This window comes from Aplidium turbinatum, chromosome 10, assembly GCF_918807975.1.
Source record: "Aplidium turbinatum chromosome 10, kaAplTurb1.1, whole genome shotgun sequence".
NCBI classification, from domain to species: domain Eukaryota; kingdom Metazoa; phylum Chordata; class Ascidiacea; order Aplousobranchia; family Polyclinidae; genus Aplidium; species Aplidium turbinatum.
This window is the reverse complement of record NC_137481.1, coordinates 20495882-20512404: the sequence shown is the minus strand read 5'-3', so window position 1 is coordinate 20512404 and position 16523 is coordinate 20495882. Positions and strand designations below refer to the sequence as shown.

Below are 16523 nucleotides of genomic sequence, written 5' to 3'. Positions count from 1 at the left end.
GAATGAATTCTTTTCATGCCTCTTCTTATGCTGTTTGTGCAAAAAGGGCTTTCCCGTGATTTATTTTTTCACGATTTCTTGCACTTGAGATTTTATATATTTGAATTATTAGTTTTAAGACGCTAATAACCATACAAAAGCAACAAAAGTCACAAAGTACTAAATTACGTGATTTCTCACTGGCCGAAGTTAATAATAAGTTATTTGTTTAATTTGTAATTAAATATAAAGTTTTCTACTTAGACGATCACCTTCAAGTCTCCATCTTCGGCTTTAATTAATTTGTTAAATTTCAAACGGGAGATTAAGATTGCAAAAAAATATCTTATGTCCGTTTGCTTAACGTCGCAAAACATTGAAAAATACAAAAATAACCCAGTTAGAAGGTAAATAGTCAAAAGATAAAAATACTTCGCCACTTCACGCTTTGAGTCTGCGTTGGCTTTGAAATCATCAACTAGTTGAAATTTACACTAATTGCTTATACAGAGTAGTTTTTCAGCTACAAATGTTGATCGTTTTCCCCTCAACAACCGCAAACAACAAAAATGCGACGTAAAATAGTTTAAAACGTGAAAATTGAAAAAACTTCTGATTATTTTTCAATCGCTTCCCACAGTTTCTTGCCACACATGGAGCAACGGTTCAGGGGTTAAGTTGTTTTTTCTTTGTGATCATTTTGTCGTGACAGAGACGCAAATAAACGTCAGGGGATTGTTTCTCTCGAAAGCAGGCTACATTTCTAATCTTTTGTCTTTTGCCAAACGAAGATTGGGATATTTCAAACCGTAAATTTGTCAGATCATTCACCACTGCTCCCTTCACACTTTCTCATTTAACGAGTTGGTTTAACATTTAAAAAGTACGGTAACTAAGAACGTAATAGTATTTAAGTTGGTGTCATGTTTGATCCAAACATACCGAAAGGTTTTTTTGGGGTGAGAGCATTTATCTCAAATCTTAAAAATGCATCTAAAACTTTCTAAGGATGTTTGGTTTTGCGCTTTTGAAGAGTTCACACGCAGAACCGTTGAGACGATAATTTAAACCAATCTGATATGAATTTGAAAATGAGCTCTGTCGCTAAAAGAGCTTAGTTGTAGAGCAAGGGTCTCAAACACCCGGCCCGCGGACCCAACTTTAAACTTTGAAATAATTAACAATTACAGTACATATTTATTCTATAGATTTAGAAAGATAGAAATTACTTTAAAATTGCTCAAAAATCTAAAAATGCCCATCAAACTTCACATGACTTTTAAGCGCTACTGTCGCATTATTTTATTGCTTGCGAGAAACTCAAATTGTCACATCACAATCACATTGTATATTCGCTTATTGTGTTGTTTCGCAATAATAATCTTGGCATTTGCTGAAGTCAGTTCTTCAAGGGTTTAGTTTTTTCCGCAGTTTTGAAAGTTAATAGCAAGATTTTTGCTCTCCAGGTCTGTTGTTTCGTTTGCGTTCTTTTTTATTTTTCTCTTTCGTTTGCGTTTTTGCCTTCATACAATGTCTTTCCATTTCTTTGTTACTACTTTTTCTTGCGATCTAACGCTCTTGATTTCCTGCGTAGCCGAGTAGTGAGAGCCCTGAAAGGGCACCGGTTCGACACCGCTCAAGAGCACGCGGCTGTGTTTTTGGCAGAACACTTAAAGACATGCCTGAAGGTGCACACGCAGATTGGCTTCTTTGCTTTCCCGTCCACTTCATCTAAATTTTTAAATCATTAACTGTCTGGCGTAAACCTGGATACGACAAAAAAACTACTTTTTTTATTGCGTTTTTTTCTTGTTGTGTATTGCAGCCCTCGGGTTAATTCACAAGTGCTCATATGGCCCTCAGAGCAATTTGAGTATGAGACCGTTGTTGTAGAGAGAAAATAAATAAACCATAACATTATTATTACGTGCAATATGCAGTATGGTCAAAAAGATTGTGTTATAAATTTCGCCCTCAATAATTTACGCTGAACGAAACTTTGGATTGTAATTGCTAGACTGATGCATACTCAAAACGTTATGTTTACGTTTATTGAAAATGGAAAGTCATTTGATTGATTGTTTCTCTTTTTCTTGTATTGTCTCCGAAGATAAACGTTTAGTTTATAAATGTACAAATTGCTCTTCGAGCAAACAACAGACCAGTGAAATGAAAAACAAATTTTTTTTTAGCGTCTTATTAATGCTAAGATTAGGTTTGCCTATGTGCATTAACTGTTGGTCAACTTGGCTGCAAAAAAGTAATTTTGTGCAATGGTTTTGGGTTTGCAGCTTTTCTGTAAAAAACAAAGAAATAGTATTTAGCTTACCGGCAGCGATTGAAAAACTCACTTGCGCAGTGGAATTTGCTCAAAAGTCTAAACTTTTTACACCTATGGCCCATTCTTCACAGTCTTTAAGCTTTGAATGCCAAATATGTGTCATCGCCGGACACAATTGTATCCGGAATATAATGGCTTATTTTCATTGTCAAGACGAGTTACAATATATCAAGCATGTTATGATTTGGACTTAGCTGTTTAAATACACATTGTCATTTGTATTACATCACACGTATCCTTCCTAATCTCTATACACCTGCTATTTTAAAAGATAAAAAATGATTAATATTGCCTGACTTTTGATCTTTTAGAAGTACAGCTGGTAAAATATGAATTTTCAAAAGTTATGTGTAATTGCTTTGGTTAGTTGGTGGTAAATCACAAAAAATTTGACATCGGTTAGATGTTAGAAGATTTATTAATTTAAATCATGAGCCGTGTGAAATAAAAATTAACACTGCGTAGTATTTCTTCCATAGCACTGCCCAACACTATTCAATTTACATCTCAAAACGTTGCGATCTTTTTAGGTTTATTTTTAATGCTATAAAATTTCTTTTAAAAGACTTGAAAAAGATAACATTGCAACCATTTGAAAATACATTAAATTTACATCGTCCATTGACATTCTTGAGAGGTAACGTTGGGCTAAATATTTAATTTTTCTTGGAACTGAAAAATCAGTTCCGTAATTCTGTATCAAACTCTTAAATCGTTTCAGTTGCTCAAAGTAACCCAAACCCATATCATTTGCTAATCCATTTTCCAGATGGTTAATCGAAGGATCGAATTTCGTCAATTTCAAGTATTTCGACGTGCTTGAGTAAGCAAAAAATAAACCTGCTTGCTCGCAAGATATCTTCCTATTGTGTTAATTTGACGTAATAAGATGTACAGCGACAAAGAATTAAACAAATCATGGGGAAGTGACAAAAATCTGATCTCTTCTTCAAAAATTTCCCACATCCGAAAAGGGATTAGTCACCGCCAGTTAGGCTAAGCCAAAATGAGGCCAGATTGATTTAAAAATCGATGAACAGTTGAAGCACTGACGCAGATTTTAATGTGAATAATAGAAATGGTCAATTGGTCACAGTGTAATACTATGACGGGTGCGTTGATGAAGTCACAACATTACGTAGTTTGGGAACAAATTATTCAGCTTGACTTTTGAATCTCAACAAACATTTTCTTCTATTCTCTTATCCATCCTAGTGTGATGTTGAAATGACTGAAATACAGTAGTTTGCATTGAAGTTCATTTCTCTGCAACAAGGATCATTATTCACTTTTATCCAAAATTTATAGCATATTATCAACTGAACACAATAACATTAATAAGGCCTAGCTATCCAAATCTTTAGCTGTATCTTAATTCGATTTGTACCTAGTGCAATAGTTGGGGAGCTGGAGTTATTTCACGGCCGGTTGGCCACTAGTGCAGTGGACTCTGCTACAAACTAATGAATGGCTAAATTTGAATAGTTGCAAATGTAGTTGGTAAATAGCAGGTAGGCTAAATGTGAAAATAAACCTTGAAAGCATACGTTTACATGGTGTGATTGCTTTTTCATTTCAGCTCACATTTTGCTCAGTACGCATCATTGCAGACATATCGTAGATTCGTAGTTGTTATTGAAGCAAGTGGATTGTCAAATATGTTCAACGTAGTACGCAATATAGTCACTAACCTTAGTCTGTTCTGGTTGCTTTTGTAAGAGTGTGTCGTGGATCAGCTGTTGGCAATCCTAGATTAATTTCAATGAACTCAAATATTCCACTTCTGGTATATCTTTAAAAATGAAACTCAGATATCTGAAAATAACTTTTTCATCTGTCAAAACACTTTCCTTAGGTTTCCTGAGTTTATTATGTAATTGATTAAATGTTGGAGGCAAAAGTTGAACGTTGAAACGTTTTTAAGCATTAATTTAAAATTACTGTCTGATTATCGGTTTACCTTGACTTGGAACTCTTTTTAATTGAGCCAAGGAGGAAGAATTTAAGAATTATTATTTGTTGATAAATGTTTTTGCCGGTAAAAACACGCAAAAGGCAACCGCTCCTGAACGTTCAAGTTCACGAATAGGAGAGTTTTCAGCGACGTTAATTTATTCATAAAAGTACTTGTGTTTTTACCAAAAACAGTTTCTTTCTTGTATGTTGTAAAGTTTCCAGACAGTAAAGCAATTAACTTCGTGATGTGACTGCGTTGTAGTTCAGGTTTGAAATGTAATTAATTCAGGTCACAAAAAGTGCATCTCAGGCTAAAGTTTTCTTCTTTGGATATCTCGCTATGTAGCAACGATTCTTTATAAATAGATATGAATTATAAAAATTAAATGTAGTTACAGCATTGCGTAAGCGAACATATTGTCATAAAAACTTATTTTACATTTTAACTTGAGGGCTCGGTCTGTGACAAAAAAGAAATAAAAATGCTACAACATCTTTTATATTTATAATATTTTTTTGCTTCTTATAACAGTTATAAGAAGCAAATTAATATATTATATGTCTGACCTCACTCAATCCTCAAACATAGCACAAGAAAGCTATTTACTCCATCTTACCTGAATGCACCAGCATCTTGGAGTGCAGTAAAATTGTATAAAACAAAAAGAATTTAGTTATTAATTAACAAACGTAAAGTAATAATATAATATGCATTATACAATTAGTTATAATATATAATTAGTAATAATATGTAAGTAGTAATCACTAACTAATATTATTTACTAAATGTTTTTTGTTACATTGACCACAATATTAATGCTAACTGTATCAAGTGTAAAGATATCAGTTAAATCTACATTACTAAATTTTGCATATAGTAAAAATATGAATAGGTCTTTATTATTTGACGATGAGCAATAGCTTGTAAATGAAGTAACGTGATTCGACTTAAAGTTACTTTATTCAAAAACATAAAAATAAGAAACAATTTTATTGTAGTTTATTTATTCATTGTAGCCATATGCCTTTGCCAAGATAAAAAAAACTCAAATAGTATGAAGAAAACTTCACAGTTAAAAATTATTTTTTACTGTACTAAAACTGCAAACGATACTTCTGAAATAAACAGCACACAAGAGTAACAAGCGGAATGTGCAAAACCCACAAGATGTGTGAAAAATAACCAAAAAAAACAAAAGAAGTTGATTAGACAATGAACTGCAAAAAAGATGAGCAGCAAGCATACAATCGTCTTCCAAACAACAAATTCCGCCACTTTTACAGTCAACGTCTGCAGACGTTCAATCAATGCAAAAATTACGGATTTGGTTGTCTGGGCTGTAACCAGGAATGTTTGCTTATTTTTCTCACCTCGACCTCAATGTGGTCTGTTCCTCGTTCTCAGTAGCTTCTGGCCCAATTGAAATTTTGTGCCCGACTGTGAGTTGTGATGTTTACATCAGAGGTATCTTATAGTTTGCACTTTTATTATAATAAAACTAATTTTGAACGGTCAGTGTTTTTTTCGGATGTAGTTGCACTTTTTCTTTTGGCTAAGAGACGGTGCTGACAAGAAAACGTTCGATTTCTTCGCGTTCGATTCATTATTTGCACTTCCTTGTTTTTCTGTGGGACTGTATAAAATTTGGTTGAATCCGGTTGAGCTATGTTGTTTTATATGTTTGCGGTTTAAAAACTAAATTATTATCAACCAAAGCTCTATCAGCTTGTTAATTGAAAAGAAAATCTTTTAATTGGGATTCTTAAAACTTACATAATAATAAGTAATCTAATTATTTTAATGACCACTGCGAAACTTGTGAAAGACATCTCAAGTGGTTTAACAAGTAAATTATGTGGCTAATTTAGAATTATATTTAAATTAAATTTTGGTAAATGAAATGTGATATGCCACAAGCACGACCTTCAATCATGCAACAAAACGAAAATTTTTAACCACAATTTCAATTAAACCATGTGAATCAAAAAACACGTATAATTTTTTTCTTAAACGTGGAAGCTATTCAACTTTAACCAAGACAGTTTCGGAAATTAAGAACAATTTGCTGCAATGCAACTTTTCATTCTATCTGCACATAATGTTGAGTTGATGAAGTAACTATTGCCACCTACAACGCAGTTAATGTTCACAGAAGCAATCTTTGTATCGATTCAACATCTGTTGGAGTTACACGAATGCCAAAAATAAAAGAACTTTACATCTGGTTGGTTATCATCACTACAGGGTTTTGTTTTCAAAAAATGCATCGCCCTTCTTTGTCTGCCATTTTGTATTTTTCTTGCAAAGTTTTTAAACATAAAAAAGTTTTATTTTTTACTTTTAGGCTGTTTCATGTAAAAATGCTAAAACTTCCAGATGATAATTATAATACACCTCCATTTTAAAATAAAATTTCGACGCGTGGCTGTAAACATAGAAGTGTTTGTAGCACTTAGTGTCTAAGTAGGTTAGCTCAACTGCAGCCTGATAGCATAAGTCTTCAGTTCTTGTATTTTATTTATTTAATTGATTCTTAAAATTTATTGCAACATGAGACATCATATAAAATACACATAATCTTGCATACAGCCTACGACGCCTTTTCTGTCAGGAAAATCATTTACCATACTTTACTTAAGAGATGCTTTGACAAATATTGTTAAAAATAAAAGACAGTACAAATAAATGAAAATAGAACTACAAAAAATAGCGAAAATCAGTGGCGTCGTGTAGAAGTTGAACTTGGAATGTTTTTGAGGCTCAATGTGTTCAAACATTACAATGTAACCGACAAAAGACAAATTGTATTTTGGAAAAAAAACTTAAGAGCAACTTTGTTTCTATGTAAAGTTCGCTAACGGTTGAAAAGAAGTTGTACAGTAGAATAAGCAAAAACATGCACAAAGTGAAACAACGTTATAACTTTTGTTTCACAACATTACTGGAATGTAAAGCGCAAAAAATAGTAAAGCAGAAAAAGTCTAATTATTCATTTGCGGAACTAAAATCTGTGGCTTTTTCATTATTCATAAGTGGAATGCTCTCAGATGCAGATTTTTGCGAAGAATTTTCTTCTCCTGGACGAATTTTTCTTGGTCTTCCTTTTTGTTTTGTAGGTGGTTCAGTTCCTCCAGCCTGCATCACCTGAAGATCATTGTAAAATATTTGTGAGTGATCGTTGCGAAGAATATCAAGCAGCAACGAACGGTCATGTTCAAAAACTATACCTCCTAAGCTTATAAAGGACCATTTGAGTACCTCAATTAGCATAAGTAGTTTTTGCGTTATTTTAAAGTCGCTAAACATTAAAAAAAAATGCAAAACTGGTGGTTTTGCTAGCCACCTAGCAGGTGTTCGAAGAAGGATTGGCAAAAAATATGGATACATATACAGCTCTTTCAAATGGGACCTGTTGTATACATCCACGATAATAATGAATGCAATAAATATTTTATTACAATTACAAGTTTTGCATGTTCACACAAATGTTTTAAAAATTACATTTATAAACCAGCAACGTACATGCTGCAGTGCTGCACTCGAGAGGAGTTCTGCATCCGGTATCAAAATATTCGTAAATTTCTATTTCATGTAGAAGACTATAGGCTACCTGTTTTTATAAATTTAAAGTTTTACCTGCTTCTTCCACTTCATTCGCCTATTCTGGTACCACGTTTTGACTTGCAGTTGAGATAAACCCAGCAGCTCAGCCAACTCAACTCGGTCGGGGGTGGAAAGGTATTGCTGCTTTTCAAACCTCTTTTCGAGACCAAGCATCTGTTACACACATAAAATGATATTAGTTAAGAAACGGAAGTCTGAGCAAGTTTGTGCAATTATTTAGGGCCTACTTTTGTGCATTGAGACAGTTATATACCGACGAATTTTTCAAATGAGAAATTAAATTATGTCGAAGTATTGAAATAAAAATACTTGCTAAAGGAAACGAAATTGCCTAATGTTTTTCCGCTATATTATCTATATTTGTACGACAACCAATGTACGTGCATTTAAGCACACAAATAATTTAAAAACCTATAAATAACCAAGTTTTCCAAAATTACCTGCAATTCTGTGAAAACAGTGCGGCTGCGGCGACATTTTTTCATTTTTCCATTTTCTCCATTCGCGCTTTCGCTGGAAGAACTCCCTCCCAGACGACTCCGGAGATACGCGGGAAGCTGAATTGGGCGTTCATCTGTTGATGGTGACATGGCACAAGATTCCGAAAAAGTCGGAGAAAGAGGAAGACTTGATGAAGAATGATGCTCTTCTCTGCCAATGAAGTCTGGAGAAGAATTATTGAAGTCTTCGTTTTCTGAAGAGCTCACCGGAGCAGGTCTGAAGGACGGGTGTAATAACAATCTATGGTTGGCGTTATCACTGTAGCATTGTTCTAGCAGTTTACATCTCTGATAAGACTCGTGGAGTTGTGCAGAACAGTTCAGGTTAAATCTGCGAGTTTTCAATAGCTCACTGGCAGCAGCAGCAACATTAGAAGCGTTGCTAAAAGCACTAATTTGAATAGGAATGTGTGGAAAAGGTAGAGAACCTGCAGCTCTAAGGTTATAAGCGTAATTCAAGTCCACAAGACTTTGGGTGTTGGGATTAAAAATCAAGTCATTGTACAATGGATGACCGAAAGCAACAGATTCTTGCAGTTTGCTTACAACAGTATTCTGCTGTTGCTCTTGCTTGTCACACAATCTATTTGCTATATCTCCAAGCGAAGGATGAACTCGGTTTTTAACCCAAAACGCATTTGCGTTTTTCAACGTATTCAACTCTTCTGTTGATTCTCGATCAGCAGAAGCATAAGTTTCATCGAAAGAATTAGAATGATCACTGTTGCTCTCCGTAGAGTACGATTTTCCTTCGACATTGTTTGATATGGATCGAGAAGATTCAATGAAACGTCTGTTTACTGAACTTTTTTCTGAATTTAGACTGCGATGCCTTTCAAAAATGTGTTGATATGATGTCTTTCTACGATGAAGATTGGATTTGTCTTGAAAGTCATCTACATAAAACTTTCGACTTTGGTTAAAATCGTCTGATTTTTTTCTCAGTTGTCGTAAAGGGTCTTGCTGAAAAGACGCCGAGGAGGTTTTTCTATGCAAAAAAAGTTTTCTATCTTTTTCCTCGTCACTAACGTATTCCTGAGGAGACAAAGACTTTTTTAAAGTAGGATCAAACGATAAACTTGCAATACGTTGACTGTTGTTGATGTTGCATTCTCTGCAGCAGGAGGTTGCAAGCGGTGATGAAAGTCGTTTTGGAGATGCTTGGTGTTCCAGACTAATCTCTTTTTTAAAATCGTAAGATTGAGTCTCTGAAGGCTGAAACTCCATCCATTCTTGTGGGCTGGATTCGTACGAATCTCCTTCTATTAGAGTGTTCTTTTTTAAAACTGAGTCATTTGAATGAAGTTGTTGCTCTTCAGAGAGATGACTTTGAGAAGAGTCTTTTTCAGTCTCGTCACTGTCAAACGCGTCTTCATTGTTTTTGCCTAAAATATCTCGAATCAGAAAAGATGTCCGCCTTTGAACTGTCCGCTGTATTGAGGAACTAACATCACACATTCTCGCTGTCGGCCTTCCGCTTATTGTTGCGAGCATATCTAAAAATTAAGTAAACTAAAATTTCCTATAAAATACAGTTAAAGTAAGAATTTTGAAAAATATAACGATGTTCTCGAAACAGCAACAAACATAATTTAAAGCTCAATTAGCCGGTAAAACTGGCTAAAGCTTTATTCTAAAACTTCGCTGACAACAATAGAATATAAGATGCAAGTAAAATTATTGTTTATTCCATATTTACTCCATTGCCCTCCAGGCCCAGGTTTCAACTCCTTTATTTTTACAGTCCAAAGCAGAGATACGCTACTAACTGAAGTAAATCGAGAAGCTGCGTCTGAGCGGTCGATCTATCTGGTATTCTAGTCATTGTAGTCGACATTCGACAACCGCCGAGCGCTGTCTTTTTCCAGAATGGCGAGCGCACAAGCTTTTATTTCAAGACCTCGGTCGCTGAAAGCAAAAAAAGACTTCATTTGAATTTTTGGATCGCTCGTTAACTCAATTATTTGGACTTAAAAAAAAAGTTGTCTAGCTTGAAGACTGAAACGTGTGATTAAACGTTAAAAAATTAATTTTGGATGTGACCTTTGTTGAGAAAGCCCAGATTAAATATAGTCTGCTGCTAAAGAAAAAGCTTCTATAACAATTCATAGCACCAATTTTAGTTTTCAAGGATGTTTTTATCAAAATTGTTATACTTTTATATTTAATTACAATCTTTCCTACTAATGTTATGTTTAAATGAACAAATCTGAAATCAATTGCTTTTATTTGTTGTCCTTTTCGAATGTTGTTAATTTGTTTTAACTTTTTGTTCAAAAATTTGAGTATTTCTGTATTTGATACTTGTTGATGATAATGTCAATTGAAAAGATGCGCTCTTTTTGGGAAGAAACCATCATGTTGTCTAACGTAAGAGTTCTCAATCGGGAATTTATAGGATAAATTTTATCTATTGAGGAGGTAAATTTGTCTGCAAATCTTTAATCCTTGGCCTAAAGTATTAAAATAGTAGGCTACTGGTATCAGTGTTTCCTTTTTAATAAAACAAATATTATTGTTGTTTCAAAGCTATTAATTAATTTTTCAATACTACAGCAAACGCTCATTTAAAAAATAACTGATGAGGATTTGGGTTCACAAAATAATAAACTCCAAGAGAAAAAAGTATATTGCTTTTACAGCTGTTGCTTTTATTTAAAATGAAACGTCTTGAAAAGCTCATGATAATTTAAAAGCAAAGCTGTGTGGTCTTTTTATACAATGCGCTAGTCTTTTTAGCATGTGTTATTATAATTATGAAAAGTTAACGTTATAGCACAAAGACTTAATGTCAAAGATACATTGTCACTAACAACAAAGAGTTGTTGAAATTGTAACATTGTCAGGTTTTCAGTGTATTTAGGTGACAGAGCTACGGTAGCGCATTACTGGGGTCTTCTCGTTAATACTAAGTAAGCAAACCTGTTTTAAACAATTTTTTCATTTTTGGTGAGTAACATTATACTAAAGCAAAGTTACGAAATACCAGTTGCTTCGCTTTGGAATGGCAAAGGTGATGAGTTCTTACGACATCGGGAAGAATATAGTTGGCACGCCGGATTAAGAGCTTCTTCCTGTTGATATTTATTTCGAAGTCCTGCTTCACGACGTTTTGGCCCGGAGATACTCTGTCAGCACAACTGGCCTGACTGATCAAATAAAATAATTAAAAAAAAGTGGCTCCAACGTTCAATCCCAATTTCAAAATAAAAAATGGGAACCCCTTCAAAAGTTAATAATTTTGTCGTCACTTTAGTTGCACTATTTTAGGTGGTGCGCGTATTTGTGCATGCTTTTACATTCGTTACTTTTTTTTAATTTCATTGCATTTAGACTACAATTGCAAAATGAAAGTTTCGTGATGATGATGATCATGATGATGACGATGGCAAACTGGCTCTCATGCAAATTAAATAATATACCGTAAGCCGTAAGGCAACGTGAAGGCAATGAAAGCAAGAAAGTTTGCTAATGCGGATTAGAAATTGTGAGTGGCGGATTATCCTGATTTGCTTGATCAAGCATTCAACGGTGTGTAAATATTTTGAAATACTTCTATTCTCACATTACTCTGAAGGAAATGAACGGGTATTTCTACTTTATTTCACACTCGAGTGCAAAGAAAGGACTCGGTTTCTACTGGAGATGCGAAATAGTCTTCAAGAAGCGTAATCACTTTATTTTGATTATAAAAAGGTTTAAAAATCGAAAGAATACCATTTAACCTGAAAATCAGTGTCCAAGCGAGACAGGCAGGAGAGCAAAAATAATTTTTTGGGACTAGAGCATATCTTTTTAATTTTTTAATTCCAATAGCTCAGTTGGTTGAGGCAGCGACTTTGTTTTGTGGACGATGAAGCGGAAAGATCAAGCGTCAGTGGTTCAATCACGGGTTCAATACTCGGTATGTGCGCTTGAAAAAAGCATTTCAAGGGCAGTTTTTCATTCAGCGTCTCTTGTGAATAGAATAATTTACAAACAACAGCAGCACTTCAACAAGCGGAAACTTCACTTTAATAATCTTGTTGACCTGGTCTGCATCAGGGGTTACAACCTGTGTTGGCAATCTTAGTTGGTAGCAAGCAAATGCGACCCAAGAGTTCTCAGCCATTTTACTATCACTAATCCCTTGCCAATGATGTCCTGAACAAGTTTAACGCCCTGAACGTATTCGGATGAGAGTTTGGATATTTATCGTAGGCTACAGTTTGCATTTCCTGATTCAATAAAGTCAGCTCCTTATTAGGTAACATCTATGTTGAAAATTAAATTTACGAGCGATTGAGACGATTGTACCTTATTACCCCCAAGGCCTTAAAGGTCGTGTTTTAAAAATAAAAAGTATACAAAGATAACTTTCAACGATCTAAAACTTAGCATTCATGTAAATTTTATCTGCATTGCCCAGCATGAAATTCAACTTGCTTTGTCATACATATTTTCAATAACATTTTCTTTTGATTTGCTGAAACTAAATGTAAGACAGCTAATTTTCTGTTTATTTTACTTAAGCGAAAAAAACTTGGTCCACTAAAAGGCGTAAGCTTTTTTTAACGTTTTACTACTTTACAAAAAACGGAAATAAAGATGACAGATGTTATTTTTTAAAGCCATTGTAGTGACTGAAAACCACTGTGCAGTGTGCAGATAAGGTTTAGCCAATGCGATTTACAAAAGTGTCACAATTCAAGTCACAAGGGTCGGCTTCAAAAAATAAGTTGTTTAAAAAGTTTTGTTTTTATCTTGACGACGGGAAGGTATCCATCATTAGACGCTTAAGTTGTCCTTATCATTTCCCAAAACAAGGCTTAACACCGGCTGTTCAGTTGTGATACAATGTTTTGTTTTCACGTTGCTTTAACGTCTTGGGACTTTAAGTCAACACAAAAGCAACAGATTGTATGCTGAAGCAAGAATTACTTATGTGACACCTTTCGTGTTGCCAAATTAGCTATGAAATATTACCCGGTCCTTTTCAGCTGACTGAGGCTAAACTAACCGGTTCTTAGCCGATAATAAATCTAATTTTCTTGGCCACCCATGCAGCAGTGAAGATTCGATAACTATTTCAAGTTTTAAGTTGTATTTGCGTTTTTGAACCTAAAAATAGACGTATTAAGAGCAAAGTTTCTTTTTAGAGAAATTATAACTAGGTTTTTTGCCCTACGAGGTCTCACACGATTCTAATGTCACCTCACTAGTTTACAAGCTACTGGTTCTAATTACTTAGAAAAGATCGTGTTTCGATCAAAAAAAACGTTTGAGACTTGTCTCGAGAACATCACCTATCTCTTGTAACACCAGCAATACCTTTAATCACCACTTAAGTGGAAAGAGGTAAGTTTCAGCGACAGAAAAAAATAACCAATCGTTGTCTACTTGCTGTTAGACAAATTATTGAAAAACAATAAAAAAAATCAAAGTAAAAAACTTGAATTTAGTAAGGAAAGCTTTGAACTGATGCAAGCATGGAAAAAAAATTAAAAGTTAGAAAGTGTTTTCACATTTTATGCGTAGCTTAACTTTTATGTTAATCCATAAGCTACAAGGTTTACAAAAGTTATAAACTGATCTTAAGCTAACACGTTGGCTATGCTGAACGAATAAGAAGATGCTTAAAAGCACATTGTATAGTCGTAACAACTCCAAAATTATATACAGGACTGTTATTTGATCCGTTTTCAAGTTCAAAGGCTGAAGGTCAAGTTGATTGTGGCTTACTTTACCAACTAGTAACTGAACACCATAAAAGTGGCGGCTGTTTAACGGCCACACAAGAAGAAATCTGTTGCCTACGCAGACAAAGAAAACCATTAGGACCATGTGACGCTGTTACCCACATAAATCATAAGATCTTCCAACAGAAAGAATGCCTGTCTAAGTTATTTGTATGGTTTGTTTTTCGCATAGCTACTGTTGGCCGACATGCCATACACTGCAACGTGATGTTGAAAAGAGCATCCTTTCTGGCAGTCAGCACAAGACTAAGTAAGAAGCATGTGATTATTAATCATACAAAATGGTAGACGAATTTCTCGAACACTTTTAAAGTGCAAAAAAATCTGGTAATTTATTGTAATCAATAATAATAATAAGTTATAGTGGCTTAATCACTTTTATATTAATATTACGAATTTCGTACAGTATTCTGCTTTACCCCATCAATTACCCCAAGCACGAATTATTTCATCATTTTATTTTTTAAATTCATTAAAATTTTAACTGTCTGGAGTACACTAAAAAAAAAAATTGTGCTGCAAAGTTCGCGCTATGCAGAAACGTTTTGTATCATATATGATACATTCACTATGACTATATAGGCTACGGATGCAAAAATGGCAACATCTGAAATGAGATCTAGACTTTGAAAACTGTAATCATATATTATTTAAAAGAAATGCTTTCCTTCTTACAAAGAACATGATGAAATAGCAAAAAACTTCGCTTCAGTTTGTGTTGTCAAATTTTTCAACTGGGAATTAAAGTATAATTTTTATTTATACAAAACTAGATAATTTTGTTGCATTTTTTTGTGTTAACGCTTCATCTGTTGCAATTTCACAAAATATAAAATTGCCTTAGATGATATTTTTATACACTGTACAAAAACAGAGTTTCACAAGCCGCAGAAGAATACCGAAGAGCAACCCAGACAGCAATATCCGTCATTTCTACATTGATTCAACGTCTGCAGACGTTGAATCAAAGTAAAAATGACGGATTTTGCTGTGTGGGAACTACTTGGCCACAAACTACTCGTAGTCCACCTTAAATATAATTTTCTGGTGACATCAAGTAAACATGTTAACTTTGTGAGATGCAATTTTTACTTAACTGATTTTTGTATTTTGGAACACAGCTAACTCGGGAATAAATTAATCTGTTAAATGCCCAATAACCGTTTAAGTGATGCACTTGAAATTTGGTGCACAATTTTAATATATGTTTCAAAGACACTCACAGGATAGTTTGCATCCTGCAAAACTTATTATCCAGTGATGGCTTATCTTGTTATGTCATTCAGATGTATTTATTTCTATACTTGCAACGGCTTATTGAAACAACGTTTTTCAATATTAAACTTCTGTCAAGTGCTTGCAATCTTATATCAGAAATAGTGCCCCCCACCTGGAAGTACTTAAAGCATGATCAAATTACTTATTTCACAGGTGGAAAGCATTGAAGCAAACCTTTTTCAAAAATATAAATATCGATTAAATACAATTAAAATCTTAATGCCGTGTTAGCAACTGCATTGTTTGAATAAGCCTATTTAATTTTTCCACGGTCACTTGAATCACTTTATTCTGATGGAAGTATCATGATCAAAAGTCAGTCAGCTAGATATTAAATTTTCAAACAGGTTTTTGATTCACTTTAATTGTTTATTTATAAAATATTAACAGTAACGTGAAAACGTGATGCTTGTTCATAAAACACAGGCTATAAATGATTTCTTGATTGACAGGTTAAGGAGGAGTCAATCTACTTATCCTTCGACTAAAAAGGCCTCTTGGTTGGTTGGTTTTAAATCTTTATCCTCAGTCTGACAAAGCCTTTAGTAGGTTATTCCTGATAGTTTCGCATACTTGTAGAGCATTTTTTCTTAAATTGGGGACGCGCCCCTCTCGGGAGGCGTGAAGATTCTACAAGGGGGGAGGGGGGGGACGCGAAAGTGGTAGGCTGTTGTACCAGTATTCTACTGTATTGTACATCCTGAACATAAATGTTGGTATCACCTTATCTTGTGTCGCGATTATTGATTGGTAGTATGACGTAATTTTGATTGTAGTTCTGACATGTAGTTTGCATTGTCAACCTAAGCCACGAATTAAACTGTTGGCTTCGAAAAAGCAGCTGCATCCTTCACATTAATGCAAAGAAAAAATAGATTTTAATATACCTAATCTTTTGATTTACCTATGTATAATGGATAATTGAAAATAAACTTTGCTTTAAAATCCAAAACATGTAGAAATTATGTTGTTTGGTTTTTATTTATAACTTAAACAAGAAAAGGCGGGTGGACCATTTACGTCCTAGTCATTAACTAACATCATCCAGGTGCTATCGTGCTAGCATTGAAGTGCCATCTACAATGGTATCAACGTTCAGCTACACA

At 34.2% G+C, this 16523-nt stretch overlaps 1 protein-coding gene across 1 annotated transcript; it reads right to left on the bottom strand.

Annotated features, from left to right (window-relative positions):
- Positions 1 to 6796: 6796 nt before the first annotated feature.
- LOC145779054 (uncharacterized) lies at positions 6797 to 9859 on the bottom strand. The gene is made up of 3 exons (XM_082590632.1): positions 8342 to 9859; positions 7914 to 8054; positions 6797 to 7421 (listed from the first exon to the last, which is right to left on the bottom strand). The coding sequence occupies exons 1-3, from the start codon at positions 9857 to 9859 to the stop codon at positions 7263 to 7265; spliced, it is 1818 nt and encodes a 605-aa protein (XP_082446758.1). The 3' UTR covers positions 6797 to 7262.
- Positions 9860 to 16523: the final 6664 nt, after the last annotated feature.

What these genes read in the sequence shown, in the direction of transcription:
- LOC145779054 (XM_082590632.1), bottom strand. Translation starts at nt 9,859, where the DNA reads ATGTGTGATGTTAGTTCCTCAATACAGCGGACAGTTCAAAGGCGGACA. An exon ending in CTGTTTTCACAGAATTGCAG is followed by an intron (nt 8,055 to 8,341) that starts GTAATTTTGGAA and finishes TGTGTGTAACAG; the next exon opens with ATGCTTGGTCTCGAAAAGAG. An exon ending in GAATGAAGTGGAAGAAGCAG is followed by an intron (nt 7,422 to 7,913) that starts GTAAAACTTTAA and finishes AATGATCTTCAG; the next exon opens with GTGATGCAGGCTGGAGGAAC.